Source organism: Mesoplodon densirostris, chromosome 7 (genome assembly GCF_025265405.1).
Source record: "Mesoplodon densirostris isolate mMesDen1 chromosome 7, mMesDen1 primary haplotype, whole genome shotgun sequence".
Taxonomy (NCBI): domain Eukaryota; kingdom Metazoa; phylum Chordata; class Mammalia; order Artiodactyla; family Ziphiidae; genus Mesoplodon; species Mesoplodon densirostris.
In genome coordinates this window covers 24,071,898-24,089,127 of record NC_082667.1, presented here as the reverse complement: position 1 = coordinate 24,089,127, position 17,230 = coordinate 24,071,898, and the positions used below count along the sequence as shown (strand labels likewise).

Here is a 17,230-nt window from a genome sequence, read left to right as displayed (position 1 = left end):
CCCTGGTCGGGGAGCTAGGGTCCCACATGCCACAGGGCCAAAAAAATACCAAAACGTAAAACAGAAGCAATACTGTCACACATTCAAAAAAGACTTCAAAAATGGTCCACATTAAAAAAAAATCTTAAAAAAAAATGAAATCATACAGAATGTACCCTTGGAGGCTGGATTCTTTCTCCTAGCATGCTTCTAAGATTCATTCATGTTGTTGCATTAGGTGATAGAACACAATTTGTTTATCCATTCCTTAGTTGATGGATATTTCCAGTTTTGGGCGATTACTTGCATTCGGTCTTTTGTTGTTGTTGTTTTTGCTTTGGTTGTTTTCTGGGGAGGGGAGGGGCTGGAGAGTGGAGCACAAAAGTGTCATTGATTCTTCCTTCATCTGAATTCTTTGAGAACTGTCACCAGTACTGTCTTGGAGCCCCAACTGCACTGGAGCAGCTGTTCTTTTTGTATTTGGGCTTCTACTTTCACATTTACTTTCCTTTTCTGCAAATTGGGACCCAAAGTTCCCCTGGTCTACGTAGACAAGATCCAGAGGAAATAAAGCACAGGACAATGCTGTGTGCCTACTCCACGTGTGGTTCACCATCAGTTTCCAAATCACCTAAAAGCTTGTTAGAAAAGCAGAATCTTAGGCTCCACCCCATACCTACTGAGTCAGAGTCCCGGTGCTTCGGATGTGTCTAAGTTTGAGAAGCACTCGCCGTATTCCTCTCTAGCTACTAAAAATAATACATACGTATATGTGTGTGTGTATATATACATATATAATTTTTTTCCTCATAATATTTGGCCCTTTCTTCCAACTTTTTCTTTCCCTCCCTGGAGTAAACTCATTTTGTAGTTCCGTAAAGAATCCAAGTTTGGGACTGAGGAGGAGATGGTGAGCGCGGCATCCTCAGAGGATGGAGGAGCAAAAGGCGGAGGAAAAAGAGAAAGAGAAGGCAAGAACAGAGCCCGGGCTATTACTAGATCTTCGCAGCCAGAGGGGGTTGGCGGCGAGAGGCTGCCAGGGCCGGACCCTCCGCGGCCTCCTCCGCGGCCTCTCCGAGTCTGGACACTCTGGGCAGGACGCGGGCTCGGCGCGCAGCCGGGACGCTCGCAAAACTTCGCGGAGCGGGGCCGGGGCCGGGGCCGGCCTGGCCGAGGAGGGCGGGGCGGGCGGGAGGAGGGACAGCGGGGGGCGGGGCCGGCGCGGCGAGGGGCGGGGTCAGCGCCGAGGCCGCGGGGGCAGCGACGGCGCCGGGCAGCGGGAGCAGCGGCCGCGCCATGTGGCTGCTGGGGCCGCTGTGCCTGCTGCTGAGCAGCGCCGCGGGTGAGTCGGGGGGCGTCCGGCGAACTTTCTTCGGGGCGCGGGACGCGGCGGCCGGGCTGCGATCGTGCCCCCTCCTCTTGCCCGGGCTGCGTCTCCCGGCGCGGGTGTGCACGGAGGGCGGACCCCGGCGCCGGGCTGGCCGGGACCCCGGCGAGGGGCCGCGGCGGGGTGCGCGCCGTCCTATTGTGTGGGCGTGCGCGCCGGCTTGTGCTGTGTTGTGTGTGCACGGGCGGGGCTTTGTGTGCAGTCCGGCTCTGGGGAGCCCGGCAGCTGCCCTGATTGGGCGTAGCTGGAGAGTTCGTGCGTGTGTATGTGTGTGTGTTGTGTAGGGGAAAGGAGGAAGGGAGGGGAGGGGAGAGAACGCTTCCCTGATCCCATCATCCCAGACGCGGGGTTCTCCGTGCTGTGCTAGCCTCCCCAGGGCCTCTTTGGGTTCTCTTGTGTGCACCCCCGTGCCTCAGTTTCCTACCTGGACCGCAGGGCGAGCGGTAATCGCCGTTTCCTTCCATTCCTCCCTGGGACTGTGTTTGGTTTGGGCAAAGAGAGATGAAGCAGGGCCGGACCTGGGAATTATTAATCTTTCCCATTGATACTGGGAGCAGGACATTTATTTAAATCATCTGATTACCCCCCACTCGACCTACAATGGCGAGATGCCCTGGGAGAGGATCTGGGCTTCATCTGCCGGCCCTTTGAACCTGGCATCGCCGTAGCGTGTGCATCCTGAGGTCCCCAGGAGCAGCATGCTATTCCAGGGAACTTTTCTGCTGATGTGGGCGCGCTCCGAATTCCAGCCTGGAGCCCTTCCCCTGCCCCTGCCCGCCGGCCACAGCTGTCAGCTGCCCCTCCTAGGGTCGCCACGCCCTTGGCCCCTTGGTGTTTATTTCTGGGCAGCTGATGCCCAGAAAAGTAGGTGACAGGGCCCAGTGAACTTTCTTCAGCAGAAGCTGGCTTGCCTGACGTCGGTGCCATCCACGTGTCTAATTAATGCCTGATTCTCCCAGATGCTTCTAGTTACTTGCTGTGGAGGTGTCTTTGGTGGTGTGTTTGTTGGGGAAGTGGAGACACACTTAATTCTGAGCTTCCCCCTCCCTGCCAGGTGTGCACTTGGAAAGAGAAATCCTCCTCCTTCCTTGAAGTCCCTGGTCCTGGCCATCCGCAGAATCCACTGGGTAGCCTTCCCCCACTCTCAGACCTATGACATCATCCCCACTCCTGGAGACTCCCGTTTAGATGTCTGTGGGTTTGCTGTGGCTTCCAGTGAGGGTGGAATGCTGGTGGCTGCTGTGGATTTTTAACCAGGTCTGGGTCAGAGTGCCTTGTTTCTCCTGAACTATTGGGCCACCACAGGGAGAGAGCTCCAAGGGCGTACTGGCACTCACTGGTAGGGGTGAATGATTATTTGGAGGCTGTTAGAACAGGCAGATTTCCAGGACATCTCAGACACAAAGACCTGCCTAGATTCATGCTCTCAATTTGCATTGCCCTGATGTGTCCCCTGATAACACCCAAGCAGGACAGTCTGGAAACCGGGTCTTGTGTTTGTCCTCAGAGAGCTGCTTGAGGCCCAGTAGAAAGTGTTATTTATTGCATCTCCCAGTTAGTACTGGGTTGCTTTGGTTGAGTCTCCAACTCTGTAAAAATAACCCTAAAGTTAACTTTGTCCTTCTCTGGTCAGCACGGGTTACTTAATATGTGTGTGTACATATAAAATAGGGCTAAAATAAATAAAATAGTCATAATGGGGAGGGAAAAATGGAGGGGGTGTGGTCACAGAATGCCTAGCTGTCCCAGGTGGTAGTTTTCTGTTATCTGTTATCTGTGGTCATTGAGCTTGTGTGGTTTTGTCTCACCTTTACAGTTAGTTGTTGGTTTAGAAACTTCTAGGCAGGTTGGGGTGTATGTATTCTTTCCTGTTATATTAAGCATCATCCTTCTATCAGGGATTCTACTTTGACCTGAAGTGTTACCAGAAACAGGGCTGGTCAGTTTTCCTGAAGCCTGCATGGCGGTTCAGTTTGGGGTTCATAGTGGGCCAGGGACCCTGCCCTTCTATCCCATATCCTACAGCTCGATCCTCTTTGGGGAAGCTGATAGAACAAGAGAGATTATAAAAGCTGGTGCTTTTGACTTCTGTCTTCTTTTGATAGTCTGTAAAGAAACCTGGGGTCAGAGTGGAGCCCTAGTCTGAGTTCCGGGTCTTTGTAGGTCTGAAAGGCCACTGACATTTCTAGAGCAATCTGGAGGCCTTTGTTTTTCAGGAACCTTCTCAGACGCCTTCATGTGTTTGTGTATGTATTTTTCTTCCTTTGTTTTTATTGTTTGTGTTAGGGAAGTGAAGCATCGATTTTGACCGCTATTATTTTTTACTGTAGCCTGTGAGAAAGGCTCAGCCCATCTGATACCCAGCTTTCCTTCCCGTAGTGGGCTCGGTGGGTTTACATGCGTGGATGGTGAGGCATGTCTAATGGGGGCCAGGCCCTGAGGGGGTCAGACAGCTCACCTCCTTCCTGGCTGACCTTTTAGGGACTCCCTGACATTATCTATGAAAAGGCTTGATTTCCCCCATGTGTACCCAGGAGTGTGGGTGTTGACCTTTTCTCCTGGAGAGATCTGCTTAGTGGTGTGAGCCGGTGGGTTTTATTATTATTATTGTTAACGAACTGAGTCGCTTCGTGCAGCCCAGGCTGGTGGATGAGGCCGTGTGCACCAAGTACAAATAAACACACCTTGTTGCTTTTCGTCTTCAAAGAGATGGATGAAGGCTCCCTGCTGGGGTGTGAGGTGTTTTTTCCTGACAGCCCACTTAGGCCTTTCACCTTGTGATAAGTGAGGGAGAGACAGGGATATGAGCCAGTAGGGGAGGGAGGAGGGTACATTCTGGGCCTCCAAGACTGGTTTAGATGCCTCGTTGTCAAAGTCACCTGGGTAACTTGAAAGTGGGCTTGTATCATCACTTTTGTGAAACAGTTTAGAGCATTTGGGGATTAGGACGGTTTCTAATCACATAATCTATGAAAGTCATGGCCTTTTCAACCTTGCATCTTTTCATAGGCAAGGAGAGGAAAGGGAACCCAGTATTTCTGGACTGTCTCCTGTGTATGAGGTGCTTTGCTTGCCATTGAAACACATGATCCCGTTGAATTTTTCTGATAATATCATGTGATGGGAAGTCATTCTGTGGCTCCTGAGAGGTCCTCTGTGCCCAGGGTGCCAGATTCTAACTCAAGTTTCTCTTGGGCCACAATCTGGGCTTTTCCCCCTGTTTCTAGACATCCTTCCATGCCTTTCCCCCAAGTGCTTTCGTGAATTAACAATCCATGAGCTTGTTTCCATAAACAGCCCCCCTTCCCAAATCTGTCACAGCAGTTGGTATTTGTGATAAATACATAAAAATAAATCCCAGCGACTTCCCTGGTGGCGCAGTGGTTGAGCATCTGCCTGCCAATGCAGGGGACATGGGTTCGAGCCCTGGTCTGGGAAGATCCCACATGCCGCGGAGCAACTAGGCCCGTGCGCCATAACTACTGAGCCTGCGCCCTAGAGCCCGCAAGCCACAACTACTGAGCCTGCGTGCCACAGCTACTGAAGCCCACGTGCCTAGAGCCTGTGCTCCGCAACAAGAGAAGCCATCACAGTGAGAAGCCCACGCACCACAATGAAGAGTAGCCCCTGCTCGCCGCAACCAGAGAAAGCCCGTGCACAGCAATGAAGACCCAACGCAGCCCAAAATAAGTAAATGAATAAATAAAAATAAAATGAAATAAATCCCAGTCCTTGAGTAAAAATGGAACTTTCAAAGTAGCACCCGTATTTTTGCTCTGTGCCTGGGAGAGGCACGCCTGGCATGGAGTTAACCACTGGACACGGTTCCATTTCTTGACCTGAGTTGTAGTTACATGGGGGTTTGTTTTCATTCATTAAGCTCAATATTTACATTTCCCCTTTCTTATATGTTTATCGTATTTTACAATTAAAAAATAAAAGATGCTATATACCATGGATGACTCAGAGTGATTGAACTGTTTTTAGCTATGAGATAGCCCTGGGGGCAAATCTGTTTTTGGCTGTGGAGTTGTCCAGTTTGTTCTCTTCCCCTCTTTCTTTCTCTCTTTGGAATATTTTGGAATCACATGGGCCATCCTAACTGTACAGCTATTTTTGCCTCTGCCTCTACCTGACAATTGGGGAGATTTTTAAGATGACAGCTCCTGTGTGTGTATGTGTGTGTGTGTGTGTCTGTCTGTCTTTCTTTCATTGTAATTGTTGTGAAAGAATCTACTTTCTTGGGTCCTGAGGAGCGCCCTTAAAACTGTTTACTGGGAGAACATCTGAGGATGCAGCATTTGCATGTCACATCTGCTTGATGTTTGCTCTTGCTTACAGGATACGTGGACTTTTGTGACACGGTAACTGCCCAGTCAGAGGCATGGCAAATGTTTATTTCAGGTAGGATTGTTAGGGTTTCTGGAGATGGCTGCAGGGATGGGGTTAGTCTAGGGAAGTGTCTCCGCCTCGGTGCTGTTGATATTGGGGCCGGAGAGGTCTTTGTTATGGAGGCTGTCTCGTGCATTGTAGGATATTTAGCAGCATCCCTGGTCCTTGATGCCAGTAGCAGCCTCCCCCAGTTGTTACAACCAACAAGGTCTCCAGCTGTTACCAAATGCCCCCTGGGGGCAAAAATCACCCCCACTTGAGTACCCCAGTTGAGAACCCCTGGTCTGGTGTGAGTGCCCCCCCGCCATACATCTTGAGCATTCTGACTGCTCATCCTGAGAGTGTCTTTTAGATGCAGGGGTTCAGGATGGCATCCTCCTCCCGAGGGTGTCTTAGTCATCAGGTTTCTGCTTTCTGTTTCTGCAACCCCACAAGTTCAGTGTGAAAATACATTTTTATGTAGAAACACCCTCAGCACTGACCTTTCCCTCCCGTTTCCCTCTTGTGCCATAGTGAAAGCGGGTAACATTGGAGATTGTGGAATTGGTTCCCTTGGGAGTAAGGCTGAGAAAGCAGGTAAAAGGCAGGTGGCGGGGGCTTCCCTGGTGGCGCAGTGGTTGAGAGTCCGCCTGCCGATGCAGGGGACACGGGTTCGTGCCCCGGTCCGGGAAGATCCCACATGCCGCGGAGCGGCTGGGCCCGTGAGCCATGGCCGCTGAGCCTGCGCGTCCGGAGCCTGTGCTCTGCTACGGGAGAGGCCACAGCAGTGAGAGGCCCGCGTACCGCAAAAAAAAAAAAAAAAAGAAAAAGAAAAAAAAAAAGGCAGGTGGTGGGTGACACCAGAAGCCACTCGATTCCCTGAATAAACTGTTAAGCTCGGGAGGCTCACTAGCGCAGGGAACTGGAGGAGAAGCTATCTGAAAGTTTGCCTTGGGAGTTGCGCGTTGAAATCTTACCCTGGAAGTCCCCCTGCCTCTGCCCTACAGAGCAGTCATTGTTCCGCTCAGTTCCCATTCCCTCCCCGTGATTCCCTCCCCCTTCCCATCAAAAGCTTTTATAACTTGAGTTCCTTCTGCAGGTGGGCGGGAGTGGTGGTGGTGGGGGGGTGGAAATCCTCTGTACTAGCAGCCAGTTGGTTTTGGAGAAATTCTCATCTTCTGCTTTCTTCTCTGAAGTCTTTGGAAAGTTACACTCTGCGTCACTTTGTAACTTGCATTCTTTAAGACACTTTGCCTCGCAGCTGTCCTTCTCCTTTGTCCTTCTCCTTTGTTCGGTGGCCAGTCTTCCCTTGGGTTTTTTGCTTCCTCCTCTCTTCAGACCAGCGAAGTGCATTGTCTGCTGCTGCCTTCTTTTGTGTGTGAATTCGCGGGAAGAAAGGATGTACCAATAGAGGGGCGCTGGGTTTGAAGGGGAGAAGTGCTCATTATCTTCCCTCAGGCACACGAGCCTCAATCACGCCGTCTTTCAAAAGGCTACTCCAGGGAAGAGCCCTAGCTTCCCGAGCAGGCGACCCTTGTTTTCCCTTTTGTCTCTGGGTAACTCGAAAACTCTTCTTGACTCTTTATTTGGCTGTTCACTAGTGCGGTACCAGCTCTGTGCTGTAGGGGGGCAGAGCTGTGTAGAACTTGTTCTTGGCCCTTGAAGAATTAAATGATCCAGTGAAGGAAATGGGATTGTTTACCTCTGTCGTGATCTGGGGAGGGCAGAGACACTTCTCCCGAAAGTGAGGTTTTGGAGGTGTTTCTAAATGTGAGATATACTCTTGGATGCACAGCCTTCATGGGAACAAAGCTGTGTGGATGTCACAAGGCCTTGGCAAACGTGGATATCTGGTCATTGAGAATATTTAATGGATGGGTCTTTCTTTTAAAAAATTTTTTATTTTTATATAATTTTTAAAGGTTACTTTTCATTTAAAGTTATTACAAAATATTGGCAATATTCCCTGTGTTGTACAATACATGGTTGAGCCTGTCTTATACCCAGTAGTGTTTGTATCTCCCACTCCGCCACCCCTATATTGCCACTCCACTGGTAACCAGCAGTTTGTTCGCTACATCTGTGAGTCTGCTTCGTTTATGTTATATTCACTAGTTTGTTGTATTTTTTAGATTCCACATATAAGTGATGTCATACAGTACCTATCTTTCTCTGTCTGACTTCTTTCACTGAGTATAATGCCCTCCAGGTTGGATGGGTCATTCTTGATCAGATTTCAGAGGTGATGACACATGTCCTAGCTTGCTTCTTTAGCTTTAGCTATCCAAATAAAATGTTGGGGTACATCTGTTGGTGTTCTAAGGCTCTTTTAGCTCTAGGCTTATGAGATTATCATGAGACATTTCTTCTGTGGCTTTAGGCAACAACCTTCTTATCATACTACCTACAGACACATATATGTACATACTACATATACTGTATATGATAAATATGTGTATATATGTATAATATACATATCTTGGTATATGTATATATATACACACACACATATCTTGGTGTATGTATATATACATGTCTTTCTATATATATCTTACCTCTTTTAGTCTCTAATCCTACTAGCTTGTAAACTCCTTAAGGGCTAGGATCATTGTAAATGTATATGTCATATTTCTTATTTCTTTTGCGGGGTCTAGGAGTGTAATAACGGCTACCACTCACGGGAGGGTTACTCTACCCGGCAGGGTGCCAAGACTGTACATGTATCATTTTGTTGTAACCTTCCTGAATTAAAAACATTACAAAAATAATGCATCGAATATATGCTCACTATAAAAATTTCAAGCACAATAGAAGTCATTAAAATAAAACATTAAAATCTCTTTTCATCCTGTTTACCTTTCTTTCCTCTTTTTAAAATTACTATTAACTATCTGGTATGTATCAGTGTAGTCCTTGTGTGCCCCTAGAGTTTAATGAGCTCCTACTTGTCTATATTTGTAGTTTTTTGACTTGCTTTTTTTACTTAAAGACTGAGTTTTGTCAGTTCTACTTTGAGTTATCTGAACTGGCCACACCTGCCTCCTGTTGTTTAGACCTTCCAGTTCTTCCAAAGCATTTGGCCTTTTCACTCAACTTCACTTGCAGTTCACTTTCTCAGTTCGTGAATGGCACTCCTTTTGCCTCTGTCTCAGAAACAAAATGTGGTATGGTTTCAGCTGTTTCTGGATTTCTTCAAGCACCTTCCTTTAAGGTGTTTGGCTTATGCTTTGCAAGAAAATATGGAATTTTAGTCTTTCTCCAATGACAGATATTTGTTTCCCTATTTTCAAATTTACGCAGTTTCCTTGCCTTTTTGTATAACAATAAATTTTCATTTCAATGCAAAATTTTAGTGTCTTTTACAAGACATTCTGAATAGCAGGTAAATTCAACCTCTTCATTACCAGCGATGTACAGAACTGGATGGAAGTGATGACGCACATCAGCGGCTGTGACCAAGTTCACCCAGGCACTGCCAGTGACCAATAGATCACAGCATCTGCTTACCCTGTGCTCTCATAAGATGCTGTTGGCTGTTGGGCACATCTTGATATCAGAGATGTTACAGTATTAAAGATGAATTAGGCACATCCTGATTTCAGAGATGTTCCAATACCAAAGGTATGTGTCTTCTTGGCCATCTTTCTTTTAGTTCTTATATAACTACCCATTCTTTTAAAAACAGCTTTAAAAACATCTGGTATATGTCAATACCGTAATTTTTTTCATGCCTCCTATGCTGATGAATTTTATTTCATTTTCACAGCAGTTCATTTAGGTAGGTGGTATGCTCTGCCATTTCAGAGATGGGGAAACTAGAAGGCTAAGGAATTTTCCCAAGCCCGCAGCCAGTAAGAGGTGGTTTCAGAATAGTCATGTAGGTCTGCACAACTTAAACCTGTGCTCTTGACCACTGGCTCTACTGCTTTGGCACTGAGTAGACACTCAAGTTCACATGTGTTGGAAGGAGGAGGTGTACTCCCTAGCTTGTGCTAGAGAATTCCATCACTGGGTAGTGGTGTCAGTATTGAGTCCATGCTTATTATGTTGGATAGAATGATCTGTTGGAGAGCCATTGGTCGGGGCATATCTCAAGTTGATTTTATTCAAGTGGCCTGTCCTTGGCCGATTGAAAGTGACATTTTGCTCTTCCCCCCTGTGGAGGACTTGTTGTTATAGGCATTTAAATTAGCCTTTGTAGAGGCTTCCTTTATTAAAAGAAACAATAACAACAATAAACAAATTATTTCAGCACCATGAGACTTGCCTTTGAATATATTCATGATGGAGAATTTTTCCCCCCCTTTGATGGAAATATTTTGTTGGACTACCAACCAAAAGCAATTTCTTTTTGGTCAGTACTGCCCTCAAATAGTGCTGGGTGCCAAAGAGAAGGGCCCACTGTTTATATAAAGTCTAGAAATAGATTTTTAAGGCGGAAATATAGTACTGATTATAATGCCTCATATAAAAAGAAAAATCTAAGTTTTTTCTTTATCACTCTGAGCTTAAGCTTGTATAGTTCACATATGAGAGAACTTTTTCTGAACTAGTCATTGATGTTATTTATTGTGGAAGGTGAAATGTGGATGTACTGTACCAGAAAGAAGTCATAGCTGGCAAGAATTTGCCCCGTCTTGTTACCTCAAACCAAGGGGCTCTCGTGGGCAGCAGGTCCAGTCTTGTGTGGAAGTAACGCTGCAGGTCTGAAAAGCGTTAATAACTACAGGCAAGCCAGAATGAGCCCCAGAATTCCAAACCCTTACTCCCAAGTTCTCTCCTGAAAACTGTTTCTCTTTTTAATGAGTCATTGTGATACCAGCAGACTGTAATTTGGGTGAATTTGCAGGTGCTCAAGTCCAACTGTGATTTTCGACAGGCGACATGGTGCAGTCTAAAGACAGGGTTGTCTCTGGCCTGGAGGGAGGCCGTAGCAAAGAGGGAGGGCAGCCAGTTAGCTGACTCTGGAACAGGCCTTCAGGAACTGGGCGCTGGAGGGACATGGCCTGTATGAATAACTTGATTTAGAAGACGTGTGGACCTAAGATGCCAGTGTTCCATGTGGGACACTCGTGTGTCTGTTGGCAGAGAGAAATGAAAACATAAATGGTGTTCAACTTTATTGCATTAAAAATCGCTTCTCGTTATTACAAGGCCCAGTGAGGTTAGCTCTAGGGATATCACAGGTACGCTGTCTTTGATGGCCTTACTGGAACATTTTCCTTCAGCTTTTGCCTTGAATCAGGGCAGTGTTCTCCAAGAGTCATTAAACTAATTGGACATGGCTGAGAGGTGTAGCTCCACAGTCAGTTGAAAAAAAAAGCCTCTCAGTTGGTTTGGAAAGTGCTAAATTTAACTTTTTTTTTTTTTTTTTTTACATCTTTATTGGAGTATAATTGCTTTACAATGGTGTGTTAGTTTCTGCTTTATAACAAAGTGAATCAGTTATACATATACATATGTCCCCATATCTCTTCCCTCTTGCGTCTCCCTCCCTCCCACCCTCCCTATCCCACCCCTCTAGGTGGTCACAAAGCACCAAGCTGATCTCCCTGTGCTATGCGGCTGCTTCCCACTAGCTATCTATTTCACGTTTGGTAGTGTATATATGTCCATGCCACTCTCTCACTTTGTCACAGCTTACCCTTCCCCCTCCCCATATCCTTAGGTTCATTCTCTAGTAGGTCTGTGTCTTTATTCCTGTCTTAGCCCTAGGTTCTTCATGACACTTTTTTTTTCTTAAATTCCATATATATGTGTTAACATACGGTATTTGTCTTTCTCTTTCTGACTTACTTCAATCTGTATTGAAGACTCTAGGTCCATCCACCTCATGACAAATAGCTCAATTTAGTTTCTTTTCAGGGCTGAGTAACCTAAGTGTCCATCATCGGATGAATGGATAAAGAAGATGTGGCACATATATACAATGGAATAACTTGTTTTTTTATTATAAAAATAAGATGGGGGAGTCTGGGGACGATGAAAGAGTGATTAGCAGCATAGGGTGTTTCATCAGAAAAAAATCCAAAGCTGTAAAAAACTGTTGCTGCCAAGAGAAGCCAGAACAGAACTGAATGGAAGTTTCAAAAGCAGACTTTATAGAAGTTTGATTAAAAGGTATGACAGGAGGGAGCCCAGCTGGCTGGGGCCTGGCGTAGCAGGGCTGGAAAGAAGGGTTTCTAATTACTGTAAAAGAGATAAAGTTGGAAAGAATGACTCGCATCAGGAATGTTCTGTATTAATTAAAGATTGCATTAACCTTGTAAATGTTATAGAGAAACGATAAACATCTCTGGAACCTGTGAAGGACAGCGGTGATGCAGTAGGGGAAGATTTAGCATGCCCAAAGTTCATTTATGTTGCCCAAGTAGATAATAATGACAATCCAAGAAAAGCTAACAGATATCAAAAATATAATAAGGATGCTCAGTTGTTGAATAAGGAACATACCAGAGGAATTGAAGTGGATCAGGAATTGGACTATATGTTCAGGGAAAGGAACACTGTCCAGCATTGAAGGGGTAATCTCAGGACCTTTGGAAAGTACCCATAAAATGTAACTCAGCCGTAATCTTGAACTGAAGAAAGAACTCTCCCATTCTTGTGTGAGTCAAGTTCCCTGAGGCGGGAGGGGGTCTGTCCTGTTCTTTGATGTCCATCTTATTTGTTTTACAGTCCTGCACCTGAGTCAGGGCTTGGCTTAGTGTCTGTCACACAATAGGGTTTCCTGTAAGTTACCTCAAGGCAGGGAGGTGATCACTAAAGATAAGTGACTGTGACTTTGAAGAAGAGAAGCCATTGAGGGAAGAATGAAATTTAGATGTTGCCCTTTGGTGACACATTGTTTCTTCTCTAGATTTTAAAACAGTCTCATTTGGCTTCAAAGACCTGCAGAGATCTTTACCAGAGACACCTGCGGCTTAAAAAAAAAAAAAAAAGACAAAAAGAGAGAGGCCTTTGAGAGGGAAATGGATTATAGCAATTGTAAAATCAGGTGATAAATTAGACAATTGGGAGTCTAGCATGTGGCGTATAAACAGGGGTTTCTGACAGGTGAATGAAAACTGCTGTGCATCTTAATTCCATTTGAGGGGAGTTTACACAGTTCACTTAAGGAACATGAGAAGTTACTGCGAGGAAAAAGTGAAAGCAGTTCTCTTATAAAATATCAGTGTTGAAAACATTAAACAATAAGAAAATTAAGGTTATCTTCCGGTCTAATTTAAAAGGAAATAAAAGTTTGCTACTGAAACCACACAAATGATTCAAGGAAGGAAGTGCATCCATCAATATAATCTTAGAGGGAAGTGGAGGGTAATAGAAATACATCAATTATAAGACTAAGTGTACAACACAATGTCACTAACTCTTGTGGACAAAAAATTACCCATCTATTCATTGTAAGAGACGTAGTAAAATCCAAAAGATATAGAGTGAAAAGTTAGGGAAATAAAATCCTATATGCAAGGGCTACTTTCGTGGTATCAGATGAGTAATTGCATAGCATTAAGCATTAAAGTAGATAAACAGGGTTACTGCAAATGGCAAAAGTTTCCTTCAACAAGTATCTGATAATGCCATGTAAAAAGACATGAAGAATTAGGAACATAATTAAAGGGTGTTGAAGGTTCTTTGAGATAAGATTAGCAAGTGCTTGCCAAATTTTGGAAGGTTAAAATATTTAGAGAGTACCTAATTTTAATGTTTCAAAGAAAAGGTCCGTGGGAATAGGGAACACCAAATCTAAAATGTGCTGGTGACTTGGCAAAGAGAATCTTTGGGGGTGGCGGGTGTGGCGGGTGAGACCGGCTGCTTCCTCAGGACACCGCTGGGGCCTTTCCTTCACATACCTGCTCCATGGGTTTGTGGAATTGTTTGCTAACGGAAGCTTTGGGGATAAAATCCTCCCTGCTAATGAGACGAGAATGTTGATAAAGCTTGGGCTTATTCTGACACCAGCGTCTGTGGGTGGGAATTTACAAGAGCAGTTTAAGCCCTGCCGTATGGATAGAAAAGGAGGCTGCAAAAGTGATTGAGAAGACAAATCTATTTTTGCTTTTATATCTTAGTAAGCATTGATATTATTTAAATTATTAGAAAACATTTTCCTGGTTGAGTATAGTGTATTTGCTCCTTTAAGAAGGTAATCTTGTCATGGGATTATGGTGGAGAGCTTTGCTACTCAAAATGTGGTCTCCAGGCCAACAGCATCAAGCATCACCTGAATCAGAATCTGCATTTAAACAAGATCCTCGGGTGACTCCGGCTCGAGTTCAAGTTTGAGATGCACTTATGGCTCGAGTTCAAGTTTGAGATGCACTTATGTCGTAGCTAAGAATACAGGCTTTCAAGGGAGCCAGCCTAGGTCCAAATCCCAGCTCACTGCCTCAGCTTTGGCCAGGTTTCTTCAACCTTCTGCAACCCACTGTGTCTTCATCCGTAAATAGGGATAATAATGGTCCCTCCCATGTAGAAATATTGTAAGTGAGATAATGCATGTGAGGCTCTTAGCTTTTATTATTGCTCACTAATATAACTAAATGTTGTTTAACATTTAGTAACATATAACTAAATGTTATTTAAATATTCCAGTTTATTGTAAAAATTTGGACAAAAATTTAGAAAAACATAACTTACAGTTCTATGATCTAAAGACTGTTAACACGTTGATTTTCTTTGATTTTTATGTCGTTTTGATCATACGGAGAATATAATTTCATATCCTGATCTTTTCACTTGTGAATGTAGCATTGGCATTTTCCCTCCTTAAGCTGATGTGGGAGAACAAATGGTCTAACATCCCAGAATGGCTGGGTGTATTTTGTTTTGTTTTTTTTTTTTTTTTTTTTTTTGCAGTACGTGGGCCTCTCCCGTTGCGGAGCACAGGCTCCGGATGTGCAGGCTCAGCGGCCATGGCTCACGGGCCCAGCTGCTCCGCGGCATGTGGGATCTTCCCGGACCGGGGCACGAACCCGTGTCCCCTGCATCGGCAGGCGGACTCTCAGCCACTGCGCCACCAGGGAAGCCCTGGGTGTATTCTTTGATGTCGGCTGTAAAAATCCTCTAAACCATCCAAGTCAGCGGAATGCTCTTTCACAGCTTGTTTCCTTGTCTATACATACAGGCTGCTGTTCCCTGCCCTGTCTGAGTTTACCTGGTAGTCGCTGAGGATCCTTTGAGAATCATGTATGTGAAAACAGCTAGTGATAGATAAAATTCTGCTCACATCTATGCTACTGTAAATGGGTGGTCTTGCTATGTAGGAAAAGCCTAGAAATGTAATTACCCATTGACTCCACAATTCCACTTCTAGGACTTTATCCTGATGGGATGTGTACAAAGATTTAGCTATGAGGATTGTGTGCCAGCATTGCCTTTAATGGTGAAAGGCTGGAAGCAAATGCTTCCTAGAAAGGGTGAGTTATCACATCAATATGTTAGAATACTATGCAGACAGTAAGAAGAATACTATACAGACAGTAAGAAGGATGCTCTCCAATATGACATCCACTTGCCACATGTGGCTACTTAAAGTTAAATTAATTAAGATTAAATAAAAAATCAAAATCTTCTGTCACACCAGGCATATGTCAAGTGCTCATTAGCCCCGCGTGGCCAGTGGCTCCCTTATTGGGCAGCTCAGATGTAGAAAATTTCCGTCATCGCAGAAAGTTCTATTGGATGGCACTGCTCCCGAAGAATAATTCTTACATGGAAAGAAAATTCTTAAGAAACAGAATGATTCAGATTTGCAGTATGTGTGTGTTATAAGTTTCCCCTTGGTACTTGGGGCACAACATAGCATTTCTTCATTTTTCTAAATTCCATCAAACCTAGCCCTGATTGCCTTCAGTCACCAAAAGCTAGCAATTTGCTGTAAGTCAATTGTTGAATTCTGCAGATCTTCTCAGGACCCCTGGGTGCCTGACCTGGTCACTGGCATTACTATTGCTTTTTGTTCTAAGGCCTGTTGCTTAGCTTTGGACCTTCTTGTCTGCCAAACACTTCAATCCACCCCTTCCCATAGATGAACTCTCCCACACATTTTACAGCAATGATTTACAAGGGCTGCATGGAGAGTAAACCCCTATGCCCCTCCCCCGTTCAGATGGGTGGGAAATGTTACCTTTGGGGAGAAAAAAGGCTGAAAGCAGACTACATTAGTAATCAATAATAAGAAAACTCTCAATTCGTTTTTGCGCTCGGCTTTCGTCTGGTTTGCAGATCCCAGTGGATACTTCAGAGAGGGCTCTGTGGTGGTGGACCCTGCATCCCCGTCCTTCCCAGCAGCATCAGGCCTCCAGGCACCCAGGCCTCTTCAGGAGCACCCTCCCTGCCTTGCCAGTGGGCTGAACTGATACAGATGACCCTTGCCCTAACTTCCTTGGCGGATGGTGTTGGTGCCCAAGTGATCCCTATTTCTTGCTGGAGTTTTAGCAAATGGTTCTGGCCAGCTTGACTGAGAAGGGTTTCCCAGCTCATTCCTTCTCCCACAGCTAAATGCAGCCTTATGGTTGTAGTGTGTACCCTTGCTTGCTGTCTGGTCTTACTATTGATTTAAGCTATGCCCTTGTTTGTACAGTTTTTCAGAGAAAGCTTCCTATACACCCTTCACAACTCTACTAGTGAATTTCCTTGTCTAGAAAGCTTTCCTTCCATATTCAGTGAATCTCACTTCTTTAAAAAAATTGATATATGTCTACAGTGTGAAATGATTAGCACGGTAAGGTAACACCCATCGCTTTACATAGTTACAATTTTTTTTCTTGTGGTGAGAACTTTTAAGATGTACTCCTTTAGCAACTTTCAAATATATAATACAGTATTGTTAACTATAGTCGTCATGCTGTACATTACATCCCCAGGACTTATTAAGAATAAAACTGGAAGTTTGTACCTTTTGACCACTGTCACCCATTTCTCTACCCGCCCCCCCATCCCAGCCCCTGCCTCTGGCAAACACCAGTCTGTTCTTTTCTATGAGTTTGGGTTTTTTAAAGATTCCACATATAGGTCAGATCGTACAGTATTTGTCTTTCCCTGTCTGACATACTTCACTTAGCATAATACCCTCAAGGTCCATCCATGTATTCCAAATGGCAGGATATCCTTCTTTTTTTATGGCCGAATAATATTCCATAATCTCACTTCTTAACGGCTGCCACTACCTTGCCTTTGTTCATGTTAAACTTCACACGTGGTATTCTAATTTATTTATGCTCGTTCCCTATACTTGAGTGGTTATTAAACCTCAAAGATTATAAAAGTAGCCTGGGTGTTTCAAAATACATACTTTTTAATTACTTTAAATTCTGGAATCTCTCAAACATCATAAAAAAACCAAGAATAATATAACAAATGCTAGTGTACCTGTCACACAGATCTATCAGATTTTTAACATTTTTCATATAAATTCAGATTTCTTAAAGAGAAAAATATTATAGATACTCTCGAAGACTGTCCCTCATCTCATTACCTTCTCTTCTGCCC

At 44.8% G+C, this 17,230-nt stretch overlaps 1 protein-coding gene across 1 annotated transcript in view; it reads left to right on the top strand.

The window, feature by feature from the left end:
* Positions 1-1,261: 1,261 nt before the first annotated feature.
* The window catches only part of LDLRAD3 (low density lipoprotein receptor class A domain containing 3), a 257,094-nt gene continuing 241,125 nt past the window's right edge, over positions 1,262-17,230 (top strand). Inside the window, exon 1 of the mRNA XM_060104970.1 lies at positions 1,262-1,321. Within this exon, the coding sequence (XP_059960953.1) occupies positions 1,276-1,321 (46 nt within the window). The 5' untranslated portion in view covers positions 1,262-1,275. The remainder of the gene's footprint in view (positions 1,322-17,230) is intronic.